The sequence below is a fragment of the Anolis sagrei genome, chromosome X (genome assembly GCF_037176765.1).
Source record: "Anolis sagrei isolate rAnoSag1 chromosome X, rAnoSag1.mat, whole genome shotgun sequence".
In the NCBI taxonomy this organism is placed as follows: Eukaryota; Metazoa; Chordata; class Lepidosauria; order Squamata; family Dactyloidae; genus Anolis; species Anolis sagrei.
The window spans coordinates 66,681,076-66,695,422 of NC_090034.1; the positions used below are offsets into that span (position 1 = coordinate 66,681,076).

Sequence of the window (14,347 nt, forward strand, 5' to 3'; positions counted from 1 at the left end):
GGGGTGCGGCAGACAGCAGCGATCGTAATCTCTTCCCTTTTTTTAAACATTTACAATGACTAAATCAGACCAAATATTCAGAGCATTTGATTCACTCGACTTACAGGGGGAATCTCTTTATCTTCCATTAGCACCTTTGCCACCTACAACTCAGCTGACTATTTCACAAACAGGTTAGTGGCTCAAACAGCATAGTAGTCTTAATGCAACAATAACCTGCTAGATCAGGCATGGGCAAACTTTGGCCCTCCAGGTGTTTTGGACTTCAACTCCCACAATTCCTAACAGCCGGCAGGCTGCTAGGAATTGTGGGAGTTGAAGTCCAAAACACCTGGAGGGCCAAAGTTTGCTCATGCCTGAGGTAGATGCATTGGTTACAACCTGGATGGAAGACCACCAATGTGTTTAGATAGCATTTTGCTCCAACCTCTTTGGAGTATTACTTTCTTAAGAAAGCCCAATGAAATTCCTTGAGTCTCCCTCTTATCAACTATTGACATGTACAGTGAAGACATCTGCCCTTGAACTTTGCTGCTGAGTACGCATGCTCAGTATGGAACACATCTCACCATGCTAAAATAGTGAATGTTGCTCTTAATGAGACATGTAGCATTATCACAGGATGTCTATGCCCTACACCACTGGAGAAATTATGCTGTTTAGCTGGTATTGCATCACCAGACATCTGTCAGGAAGTAGCAGCCAATAAAGAAAGGACCAAGGCAGTGATATCTCCGGCCCATCCCCTGTTTGGATATCAGCCAGCACGCCAACGCCTTAAATCAAGAAATAGCTTTCTAAGATCTATAGATACACTCGCAGGAACACCTCCACAAGCAAGAGTTCAAAAGTGGCAGGCTAAAACCCGGAACCTCAAGCCATGGCTGATACTGAATGAAAGACGCCCTCCTGGGCACACAGAAGACTGGGCAACTTGGAAGGCGCTCTGGCACCATGAGACACAGAGCCAACCTTAAGAAATGGGGCCACAAAGTGGAGAAGAGCAAATTACAAGCCACCTATTACAGTGGTTCTCAACCTGTGGGTCCCCATATGTTTTGGCCTTCAACTCCCAAAAATCCTAACAGCTGGTAAACTGGCTGGGATTTCTGGAAGTTGTAGGCCAAAACACGTGGGGACCCACAGTTTGAGAACCACTGATCTATTACAATGCAACCTGAGCCCTGCCACATGCACAATGGAACACCTTCTCATAGCAACACCAGAGGCACTTCAAGTGGGCAGCTACTGGTCAGAGGACATTTAGGATAATGCCAAGTTTTTGAACTCTGTGTTTATAAAAATACATTACAACTGTACCTTTGGTTCGCTTCTGATACAATAAATAAATAACTATTGACGTGAGGCACAGACACAGAACTGTCTATAATGAATGCCCCATGCTTTTAGGAAACCCCAAAGGATGGAGAGAAGGGTGTAATCATGCTTTAGAAGAGAAGGTTGTCTGTAATTTCTCTTTGGACTGATCCTTTTTGTCTAAGACAAGTTCATATTTGAGCCAGGTTCTCTTCCTCACTAAGCAATGCCTTCAAGGCCAAGGAAATTGTGGTTGTCCATCTACAGAGGTTGCCATTACATTTCCACCATGATCTTCAAAGCGAAAGTTGATGCCAGGCAAAGAGCAGAAGGGGAAACTCCAGGCCTAGCCATTCGTTTTCCATGATCACATCTCTATTTACGAACCCACGCGATCCCTTCGATCATCCGGAGAGGCCCTGCTCTCAATCCCACCAGCATCGCAGGCGCGATTGGTGGGGACGAGAGAGAGGGCCTTTTCGGTGGTGGCCCCTTGACTCTGGAACTCACTCCCTAAAGACATCAGACAGGCTCCATCTTTGGCAGTCTTCAGGAGGAACTTGAAGATGTGGCTGTTCCAGTGTGCCTTCCCAGAATAATGACCCATAGCACTTTGTCCTCCTTTACATTTCTACAAAGCACTTTACATTTCTTTAAGTCTGTTCGTATGCCCTTCCACAAACACCAGTATCACCTTCTGTTCATGTCCCGGCATTGTTTCCAATTTTAACTCTACATTTGGCCTTCCCACTGTTTTTAATTATGTGCTGTTTCATTGATAATGTTGCATATCTTATTGTCTATGTGTTTTTAATTGCTTGTACTGTGTTGTTATTGCTTGTATTGTTGTGTTTGGGCTTGGTCTCATGTAAGCCGCACCGAGTCCCTTGGGGAGATGGTAGCGGGGTACAAATAAAGTGATATTATTATTATTATTATTATTATTATTATTATTATTATTATGCCTTGCTCCAAAAGGCAAACTGTACCCAAAATATAAGCAGATCCCAGGATGGTGAGAATGCTCCAATTAGGGCAACCATTGCTAGCAAACCTGGAGACCATGCTGCTGCTTTAGTGAATATCTTTTTGGCCGTGGATCCACTGGCTTTTCACTCATCCCATTTTTTGGCCCAGCTTTTTTTGGTTGCCCTCTATGGATGCGGAAAATGCACTCGTGATGCCAACATAATTTTTCATATTTTGTGCCAACCTGATTGGACCAAGCAATGCAATCCAGGACAGAAATATAGCAAAACACTTAAACATATAAAACAATATAAGAGCCTGATTCCACAATCCCCGCTATAATGAGCCCTCCTCCACAAATAACCTGCTTCTCTTTTATCTTGCCCGAGTTTTTAATTAGTTCTTCTTTTAATAATTACATGTAGCCCGCCCATTGTCATTGTGTTTATTGTAATTTTATATTGTTTTGTATTCACATGTTTTATGTAATTATGTTGTTATTTATTGTTCGTGTTTTCGGTTCGCGTTTTCGGTTTTTCTTTATTGTAATTGTTGTTTGGGCTTGGCTTCATGTAAACCGCTCCGAGTCCCCATTGGGGAGATGGTGGCGGGGTATAAATAAAGTTTATAATTATTTATTAAAGTTGCTGAAAGGATAGAACAAGTAAAGATCGACACAGAATCCATGGTGTTGAGGCTCAGCGTCACAGCAACGTATCTACTACCAGTTGCAGGAGAAGGAGGAGTGATGCTGAGTCAGACTTGGATCAGCGTCAGCTGAAGCGTATTCGTGATATCATTTTGGCCCCGAGTGATTCGGAGGACTTTGCAGGGTTCGGCCCTGAGGACCTAGTAGAGTCAGATTACCGGGGAGTAAAGCGGGTGGCCAGTGAGTCTGACAGTGATGATGATACCCTGAATAAGAGACTTAAAGATACAGCTGACAATTCCAGTTCAGACTGCTATTAACACTTCAAATGCTGTGTAAGACAATCTCTGTTACCCGAGTCACAACACATGGAGAGCAGTTAGAATCTGTCAAGGAAAAATAGAATTGCTATTTTTGGTAGAACAGAGTACAAAAGTAGTTGGAGACACCTTTGCTCCACTCCCATCTGGGCAAAAATGCAGTCCAGTCACAAAATATTATTTTGTGTGATGGATTTCAACAAAGACGAACTTACCAGGGCATCAGGCGTCCAAAGCGACTCCATGACGTTTTACTGATAAAGAACCCAACCAAGGGGTCGGTCACGGCATCCCACGCGCGGCCCACAAAAAGGATGATGGAGGCATAGAAGGGGTCCAGCTGGGAGAAGGGAAGAAAAAGGAGACAGTTCAGCCCGAGATATTTAAAACCTGGGGCAATGGAGCCCATAAACACACAAGGAAATGCTTCACAAAGGAGAGAACTGTCATTACAGATGTCTCTCCACATTTGGAGTTTTGACATGTGCAGATTTGATTACACTATGTAAGAAAATTTGATTTTTTTTCTGTTTCTGACTTGAAAGTGTTATTTCCTGTTTAATTGTGCAGTTCTTCCTTTGAAAGTAGTTGTTATACTTCATAAACTGCGTTTTTGTGGCTGCCGCAAACTACGTTGAATTGGTTGAGACTCTATGAGAGATTCATTAAAAATTTATAGCAAAATGTGCTGCAGGATGTCTCGCAAAAACAAAGTTTTTGCAGTTTAATACACTTTCTCCATGTTTTTATGACAGAAACAATTAGGAAATCACATTTATAACCCAGGAACAAAAATCGTGTTACATAGTGTTATTCATGGATTTGGCTAAAATGTCCTCTAAGAAACGTCCTTCTCCAGTGTAAATTAGTGCAGAGATCAGTAGCCAGATTGCTAACTGGAGCATTGTATCATGAGAGGATGACTCCCATGCTTTTTTTCCCCCCAAGTCAGGAGCGACTGGAGGAACTGCAAGTTGCTTCTGGTGTGAGAGAACTGGTCATCTGCAAGGACATTGCCCAGGGGATGCATGGATGTTTTGATGGTTTACCATCCTTGTGGAAGGTTTCTCCCATGTCCCCGCATGGAGAGCTGGAGCTGACAGAGGGAGCTCTCCTGTCAGCACAAGGGTTTAACCCACTGCGCTACCGGGGGCTCCTACTCCCATGCTGCGACACCTCCATTGGTCGCCGATCTGCTTCCGGACTAAATATATAGTGCTGGTCATTACCTATAAAGCCCTAAACAGTTTGAGTCTAAGCTATTTGTCCAATTGCATCTCCCTATATAGACCATCCTGTGCACTGTGGTCAGCGGAGGAGACTCTGCATATGTTCTAGAATTTCTTGTGGAAACTGGGAACTAATGATAATAGTGAAATGTCATTGAAATGAACAACTTCCAATTGAGTTGCCATAAAATTGCACTTTGGGCACCATATATAACCCATTCCTGGTGTAAATTTCAGCCTGCAAAAATGGGGAGGAAATGTGAGTACAGTCCCACTACTTTACACGGAGAGAACACTTTTATTTCTAGGTCCTCCAACACAATTCTACAGTCCCTTTTCACTCAGAATATTATTGGAGGACCCAGGAATGCCGAGAGAGAACCTCTCTTATAGGACGGTAGCACCAAAGGGGGCGGCAAACACAGCAATGGCTAAATAATCAAATCCACAGAAGCTTAACCTACAAATGCCGAGGGATGACTCTAATTCAATCCAGTCATAAATGGCTTCTGCCACTGTTTGCTTTTTCTCAAAAGGAAGCTTCTAGGTCTTACCTGTGCGACATCCAGCAAGTAGATTTGCAGGAAGAAGCCCAAAGCGCAGCCGGTGATCTGATAGGGAGCCCCACCAATGGCGTAACAGACCTTGCTGCATATCGAGAGCTTTCCTTTGCTTTCCCTCTGCAAAAAGGAGCAAAGCAGAGATGAATTAATTCACAATTACTGACCCAAAGCTATTGTGAAAAGATGGAAACGTTGCAATAAATCCACTGTTGCACCCAAACAGAACAGAAGCATTGGAACTCAAACAACACGGTTGATCATGTTATCACTGATTCCATCACTTTGTTATTCTTGGGAAGTGGAAAAGTATATGTAGACTTGTGTGTTTTTTTAAAAAACGTCAGTCTATTTGAGACTTTTAAAAGGTGCACCTAACCTATGGCTTTCTAAATGATGAAGGAGTAGCTTAGAGCTGTGGCAAACTAGCCATTGGGTGCATCTACATTGTAGAATGAATGCAGTTTGACTCCACTTTAACTGCATTACTCATTGCTATTGACTTACTGGAATGTAGTTTGGTGAGTTACCAGCACTCTTTGGCAGAGAAAGCAAAAAACCTTGAAAAACGACAACTCCCATGATCCCTTAGCAATGAGCCATGGGTGTTAAAGCAGTATCAAACTGCATTAATTCAGAAATTTCTGATGATCCTTGGCAACCCCTCTGACATCCCCTTACAACCCCCAGATTGAGAAATCTCTTGTGTAGCGTGAGCTCCCTTAGTCAGGTTCAGACCAACCTGGGCAGCGTTTCTCAACCTGGGGGTTGAGACCCCTGAGGGAGTTGCGAAGACAGTTTCAGGGGGGTCACCAAAGACCATCAAGAACCACATTTTTCGGGTGGTCTTAGGAACCCCTTTGGCAGAGAAGGCTGAAGATCTCTCTGACTGTCCTTCTCTTCCTTTTTGGAAACAGACGACAAATCCTCCCACTAAAAGCCCTCCTCTGTTGTGATTGGCCAGCCTCTCAGCTGGCCTCTCAGCCAAGGAGAGGGCTGTTTCAGAGACTCCAAGCAGTAAGGGGAGATCAAGTTGGTCTTGGGAGTTCTGTCTGCCAAGATTGGTTCAACTCCATTGTTTGTGTAGTTCAGAATGCTTTTTGATTGTAGGTGAACTATAAAACCTGGTAACTACAACTCCCAAGTGTCAAGCTCCACCAGTGTTCACATTTGCGCATATTGAGTATTCATGCCAAGTTTGGTCCAGATCCATCATTGTTTGAGTCCACAGTGTTCTCTGGATGTAGGTGAACTACAACTCCAAAACGCAAGGTCAATGCCCACCAAACCCTTCCAGTATTTCCTATTGGTCATGGGAGTTCTGTGTGCCAAGATTGGTTCATTGCTATCGTTGGTAGAGGTCAGAATGCTCTTTGATTGTAGGTTAACTATCAATCCCAGCAACTACAATTTCTAAATTACAACACCAATCCACCCCAACCCCACCAGTATTCATATTTGGTTGTATTGGGTATTTGTGCCAAATTTGGTCCAGTGAACGTATATCAGATATTTACTGATATTTACATCCGATATTTATATCCTGCATATCAGATATTTACATAATTTATTATTTATTTACTTCACTTTTATCCCGCCCTTTTCAGCCCGAAGGCGACTCAGGGTGGCGTACAAATCGGCAACAATTAGATGCCATATAGAAATACATACATCAGTTAAAAGCAAATAAATCACATCATAATACGTGTAAAAACCATAAAAGCAATAAAAACAATAAACTATAAAACAACAAAAATTATAAAACTATGTCTTCCTGTTCCATTCCTCATCCGTTTACATTACGATTCATAACAGTGGAAAAATTAGTTATGAAGTAGCAAGGAAAATAATTTTATGGTTGGGGGTCACCAAAACATGAGGAACTGTAGTAAGGAATTAGGAAGGTTAAGAACCACTGAACTAGGGTCTGAACTTGTTTAAGCTACATCTTGCCTTCTTTTATCCCTTTGCCCAGCACTATGGAAGCGTCCATTCCAATGTTTTTGCAAAATGTTCTTGGTGAGAAGCAAACAAGCCTTGAAAAGTGACGCCTTAAGAGAGACAATGGTGATCCCTCTATTAGAAGATGGTCATTTGCGCATCACGAGGGATCAGATGCCACATTCACACTTGTTTGACGATATCAAGATAACCCAATTCCAGCCAGATAAGTGGATTTGCAAAAGCCGGTCTTAAAAGATCAAGTCCTTCTCTTGCAGCAAAGGAATGATTCATCCCCTCAACCCATCACTGCATCACAACACTATTTAGGAAGAATGATCCCATGTGTTGCTTTTCTGGCATTGTAAACCTTTGGTTTGAAATCTCGTTCGGGGCTGAAAAGTTTTGCAACTCCATTTCTTACTTGCACAGGATTCAACCACAGATAAAAATCAATGATAAGAAAGCAATTACAACATTCTCCCTTTTTTTATTAGCCAGTCTGAAAACGCAAACTCTCCAAACACACTAATGCAGTTTGCTTGAGCCAGAGAGCATCTAAACCAGGGGTGGGCAAACTTCAACGACCGGCTGTTAGGAATTGTGCTTAAACTGCCATGACTCAAGGCTATGGAATCATGGAAACTGTAGTCTTATAAACTCTTTAGCGTTCTCTGTTAAAGTGTGTTGAAGTGCCAGCAAACTACAACTCCCAGAATTGCATGGCACTGAGCCAAGGGAATGAAAGCAGTCTGAAACTGCATTCATTTCGCAGTGGAGATTTATTTATTTATCGTGTCAGAAGCGAACAGAGGGTACAGTTATAATATATTTAAAAACACAAAATTAAAAACTCGGCATTATGCTAAATGTCCTTTGACCAGTAGCTGGCCACTGGGAGTGCCTCTAGTGTTGTTGTAAAAAGGTCCTGCATGTGGCAGGGCTCAGGTTACATTGTAGTAGGTGGTCTGTGGTTTGCTCTGCTCCACAATCACATGCCATGGACTCCACTTTGTGGTCCCATTTCTTAAGATTGGCTCTGCATCTCGTGGTGTCAGAGCGCAGTTTGTTCACTGCCTTCCCAGTCGTATGTGTGCCCAGGAGGGAGTTTCTCATTTGGCATCAGCCACTGATTGAGGTTCCCGATTTTAGCCTGCCGCTGTTGGACTCTCACTTGCTGAGGAGTATATCTGTAGACCTTAGGAAGCTGTTTCATTGTTTAAGGCATTGGCATGCTGGCTGATATCCAGACAGAGGATGGGCCAGAGATGTTACTGCCTTGGTCCTTTCTTTACTGGCTGCTACTTCCTGATGGATGACAGGTGATGCAATACCAGCTAAACGGTATAATTTCTCCAGAAGTGTGACGGGTAGACATCCTTTCATAATGTGGAATGTCTCATTAAGAGCCACATCCACTCTTTTAGCGTGGTAAGATGTCTTCCACACCTGGCATGTATACTCAGCAGTGGAGTAGCAAAGCACAAGGGCAGATATCTTCACAGTGTCTGGTTGTGATCCCCAGGTTGTGCCAGTCAGCTTTTGTATGATATTGTTTCTAGCAACCTGTAAAGAAAGGACCAAGGCATTGATATCTCCAGCGATTGTGGACTCTCCATGTGATTGTGGAGCAGAGCAAACCACAGACCACATATTACAATGCAACCTGCGCCCTGCCACATGCACAATGGAGGACAGAGACACTTTTTGCCTGATATTCTAAGCACCATCCAGGGGAATTCCCAAGTATTTGGGTGTGCTGCAATGCTCCAGTGGGTTCCTTCCCAGGTAGTCCTCGGAGCTTGAGATGCTTGTCTGTTCTTAAGATGAAAAGCACATATCTGTGTTTTAGATGGATTAGGAATCAGTCAGTTATTCCTGCAATAGGTGAAACACTGGAGATGCACCCTGAGAGGTTGTAACTCTATCCAAGGTCATCCAATGCGTTTCCATGGCTAATCATAGAATCAGAGTTGGAAGAGACCTCGTGGGCCATCCAGTCCAACCCCCTGCCAAGAAGCAGGACAATCGCGTTCAAAGCACCCCCAACAGATGGCCATCCAGCCTCTGTTTAAAAGCCTCCATAGGAGCCTCCACCACACTTTGGGGTAGAGAGTTCCTCTGCTGAACAGCTCTCACAGTTAGGAAGTTCTTCCTAATGTTCAGGTGGAATCTCCTAAGCAATTATTCAAACCCTGGTCTTCGGAAACGTGATCCAATGCTCAAACCACTACTCTCTGTTGACCCAGTATGCAAAGTATAGTTGTTCCCAAAAAAAAAAAAAAATACTGTGCAAATATTTGCTTCCTGTGTGATTACTACAACTTCCTTTCTCCACCCTGGCTATACAATTGGATACAGCATACAAACAATAAAGAAGCCTTCTCATTATATAGATGGAATATTTTCATAACTGTTTCCCAAAAAGAGGTCTAAGCAAAAAAAAAAAAAAGATTTTAAACAGGGTGGGGAAGAATTAATCTGAATATAGTTCCTCCTTTCAGTTGTGTGGCGCATAGCAACTAACTTGAGAACAGAAGACATTATTTGAGATTGTCAAGATATTTGGACGATTTAGTTCCATCTTGCAGCAACTCAGGGTGCAGTTACGCTGTTGAATTAATGCATTTTGACCCCACTTGAACTGCCGTGGTTCAATGCTGTGAGATTATAGCATCTGTTTCTACCATCAAGAGTAGGACCCTTGATATTTTTAATGACACTGTATATCTAGATCAGGGGTCCTCAAACTGAGGGCCGAGGGCTGGGTGCGGCCCTCCAAGGTCATTTACCCAGCCCTCGCACAGGATCAACCTAAGTCTGAAACGACTTGAAAGCACACAACAATAACAACAATCCTATCTCATCAGCCAAAAGCAGGCCCATACTTCCCATTGAAATACTAATAATTTTATATTTGTTGAAATTGTTCTTCATTTTAATTATTGTATTGTTTTTAAGTATTTTTTGCACTACAAATAAGATATGTGCAGTATGCATAGGAATTCATTCATGTTTTTTTCAAATTATAATCCGGCCCTCCAACAGTTTGAGAGACTGTGACGTGGCCCTCTGTTTAAAAAGTTTGAGGACCCCTGGTCTAGATTGTTTAAAGTCTTATATTTATATGACTGATGTCATATAAATTACTTGATGAAGTTGCAAGTAATTATGTTTATTGGAATTTATTTTATTTATTGTGATGATGATGATGATGATTATAAGATACACAACAAGATTAGTACACAGCAAACAAGATCATTCTGCTGGTTTTTGTATTTGATCACATGTAAGGCACTTTCCAAGTGTGTAGGACTATGTGATGTATCGGTGAATAATGCGTGCAGATCTGAGTCGGGTGGCCTTTTGCAGCTGACAGATGGGAATTTTGTCAGCACAGATTGTTTTTAAGTGCAGGCCAAGGTCTTTAGGTACTGCATCCAGCCAGTGTGCCGATCACCACTGAGACCATCTTAACTGGCTTCTGCCAGAGTCTTTGCAGTTATATCTTTAAATCTTCATATCATGTAAGCTTTTCCTGTTGCTTCTCATATTATTACTGTCGTTGCCATCATCACCATCACCATCGGAGTTGGAAGTTTTACCATGTCTGTAGCCTTCTCTGCCAAAGAGTCTTGGTGTTCCATTATTCCATAGCATTGAGTCATGGCAGTTAAAGTGGTATCAAACTGCATTCATTCTGCAGTGTAGCTGCACCTCAAGAGGAATAGGATGCTACACTGCTAAATGGAAAAGACACAAATCAAACCACACACTTCCAATTTTCTTTTCCCAATATTTGAACCTGTCAACACTCAAAAATGTATACCGCAATAAGAAATTGCAAGCAGCACCTCCAAGCCAGCTCTAAATAGTAACACAATGTGGTTTTACTCCACAAAATACCCACATCTGAACACAACCCCAGCCGGTTTGCAAGGGCCACCACAAATATGGCTACTATTAAGGCACTTCTCTCTGCCAAGAACCAGAGCCCTTTCTGCCACATGCAACATGTACGATTGCACCCTCTTTCAGTGGGTGTGAAAGACATGCTTTTAGGTCTACAACTCCTATAATCCCCACCTACAAGATGCTCTGGTAAGGAACCTCTTGATAATCCTATTTTCCCAAGCCACCAGATAGTGTCTGATCCTGGCAGCTAACCAGGGCCAGGCCTGGATAGCACTTGGATGGAAGAAGGCATTGCATTATATTGTATTATTTATTTACAGTATTTATATTCCGCCCTTCTCACCCCGAAGGGGACTCAGAGCGGATCACAAAACACAGATACGGCAAATATTCAATGCTGTATATGTGTTCTGTGGATATTCCAAAGGTCTTCCTTGAAAGTGAACCATTGTCTTGAACCTGTTTCTTATGAAAGACTTTGGGGAACAAGGTTGGCCATCCAAAAGGAACCTCTCCCAATTCCAATATCAAGATGAAGGAGAGCTTAGAGAGTATGTAATGATCAGTTGCCTAAGTGCCCCAAAAGCACCAAACTCCATTAGACCTTGGAAGCCAAGTAGGTCAGGTTGGTCTAATACTTGGATAAGAGATAGTCAATGGATGCCAGGGTGACATAGGATCTAATTCAGAAAAAAAGAACTGGCAAAATGCCCTCTGAATCAGTTCTTTGCCTATGAAAACCCTTTGATGTTTATTCGGTTGGCGTAAATTGGCAGGTGTCTTGAAGGCAGACATACACCAGATCTGGTCATGGTTCCTTTTCCCAAAATGCTGTAGGCTTGAATGTCCAAAATGCCTTTTTGGCCTGGCTGGGGATTCTGGGAGCAACAGTCCTGAAAGATGAAGCTCTCCCAAATCCAGAAGGACTGCCAAGGAATCTTAGGTGCTGCACACTAGATTTTGGAGGCAATGGTGGGAACACCTCTCATATTTTGAATTTAATAGGGTTGCCGTAAGTTATCAGGCAACTTTCCTTCTTGGAAAGTAGTGTCCAGAAAAGGGAGTGAGGAATTGTCAGGGGGGGTGGCAAATAATCGCAAGGCAGAGGCCACGTTTGCAAGCCCAGCTGCTTTTCTGTAGAGGTTGGGGAACAGCTGGAAGTGGAAGAGAGAAGAGGAAAGAGAGACATGCATCGCAGTCGCGTTGGTGTGCAATTGCTCTGAGTGTGGGTTGGACTAACAGCAATCTAAGACAAGTAGAAGAGCTTGGAATGATTCCTTTCTTTGGATGGGGCCTCTTTCAGAATCCCCCAGCCAGCATCACTGGCAAAATTTGGGAATTGAGACAAAAGAGAGAGGAAGGAGGAATTGAAACAATGAAGAGAGGCACATATCACAATAGCGGCACAACTGCCCGGAGTGTGTGTTGCATTAACAGCATTCTATGCAAAGTAGCCAGGCTTGGAACAGTTCCTTTGTTTGGATGGATTCCCTAGCCTGTACTGGAAGAATTTCCCCAGGAACTGAGGCAGAAGAGAGAGGAACAAGAGATAGAAAAGAAAAAGAGAGACATACACTGTAACAGCAATGTTGCACAATTGCCTGGAGTGTGTGCAGGACGGTTCCTTTCCTTGGCTAGGGCCCTTCCCAGAACCCACCAGCCAGTATCACTGGTGAAATTGGAAGATACACACACACACACACACGCACACACACATATCCTGTTTCCCCAAAAATAAAACAGTGTCTTATATTAAATTTTGCTCCCAAAGATGTGCTAGGTCTTATTTTCACGGGATGACTTATTTTTCCATGAAGAATTCACATTTATTGTCAAACAAAAAATGAACATTTTATAGTATGCAGTAGTTGTCATCACAAACCAGCATAACCAGGCAAACTGGTTATGCTGGTTATTAAGAATATCTTGTTATTACCATTATTTCCATGTACATTGATCTATGGTACATTTACCAATCCCAATATTTATGAACACAAAGCTTTGCTAGGTCTTACCCTCATGAGAGGCCTTATATTTAGTAATTCAGCAAAATTCCTACTAGGTCTAATTTTCAGGGGCTGTCTTGATGAGGAAGAACAAGCTGAAGATCAATCCCGACAAGACAGAGGTCTTCCTGGTTGATCGTAAACTGGATCGGAGTATAGGGTGGCAACCTGTGCTGGACGGGGTTACACTCCCCCTGAAGTCACAGGTCCGCAGTTTGGGTGTCCTCTTGGACTCATCACTGTTGCTTGAAGCTCAGGCGTCGGCGGTGGCTGGAAGGGCCTTTGCACAATTAAGACTCGTGTGCCAACTGTGACCGTACCTCATGAAGGCGGATCTGGCCAGGGTGGTCCACGCCTTAGTCACTTCCAGACTGGAATAATGTAATGCACTCTATGTGGGGCTGCCCTTGAAAACGGCCCGGAAATTCCAATTGGTCCAACGGGCGGCGGCCAGGTTGCTAACTGGTGCTCCTTACAGGGAGAGGTCAACCCTCCTGTTTAAGGAGCTCCACTGGCTGCCATTCATTTTCTGGTCCCAATTCAAGGTACAGGTGCTTACCTACAAAGCCCTAAACAGTTGGGACCCGCCTCCTTGCGTGACCGCATCTCTGTGTACGAACCCACACGATCTCTTTGTTCATCTGGAGAGGCCCTGCTTACGATCCCGCCGGCATTGCAAGCGAGATTGGTGGGGACGAGGGATAGGGCTTTCTCGGTGGTGGCCCGTCGACTCTGGAACTCTCTCCCTAAGGACATCAGGCAGGCCCCGTCACTAGCAATCTTTAGGAGGAGTTTGAAAATGTGGTTGTTCCAGTGTGCCTTTCCAGAATAAGGAAACTCCTAGCATTATGTCCCAAAGCACTTTATCAGAGATTCAGGATATCTGCATGCCCATCCCCCTCCAAACTCCCCACCTTGCCATGCTCAGCACTTTTAATTTTTAATTATTACATTTGGCCCAGCCATTGTTTTTAATAGCATCATTGGGTGTTGTTAATGTTACAGCTTTGTTTTTTTGAGTTATTGCATTGTTGTTGTTGCTGTTGTTTTTATTGTTGTATTTGGGCTCGGCCTCTTGTAAGCCGCACCGAGTCCTTTGGGAGATGGTAGTGGGGTATAAATAAAGGTTTATTATTATTATTATTATTATTATTATTATTACTACAAGGTATTTATTACAGTCAATAACCAGCACCAAAAAATATACAAATGCCAGAATCGGAACATATACATTTAGGTATTAAGAAAGAGTCAAAAGCATACTTAAAACTCAGTATTGAATATGATAGTTAAAATGGTATTAAACATTTATATGCTAAAATGACAATGGTAAAAACTGAAATAAATATTAAAACATTTGAAGACTCTGATAGCATCTTGTGCCGACAAGCTATTGCTGCTGCACAAAAGATAGCAACTTTCGCAGTAATTTTGGGGTGTT

The 14,347-nt window shown here is 42.9% G+C and overlaps 1 protein-coding gene across 1 annotated transcript in view; it reads right to left on the minus strand.

Annotated features, from left to right (window-relative positions):
* Positions 1–14,347, minus strand: part of MFSD2A (MFSD2 lysolipid transporter A, lysophospholipid) — a 65,660-nt gene that overhangs the window by 44,866 nt on the left and 6,447 nt on the right. Inside the window, exons 2-3 of the mRNA XM_060784614.2 lie at positions 5,039–5,164; positions 3,471–3,595 (exon numbers count right to left, since the gene is read on the minus strand). Of these exons, the coding sequence (XP_060640597.1) occupies positions 3,471–3,595; positions 5,039–5,164 (251 nt within the window). The remainder of the gene's footprint in view (positions 1–3,470; positions 3,596–5,038; positions 5,165–14,347) is intronic.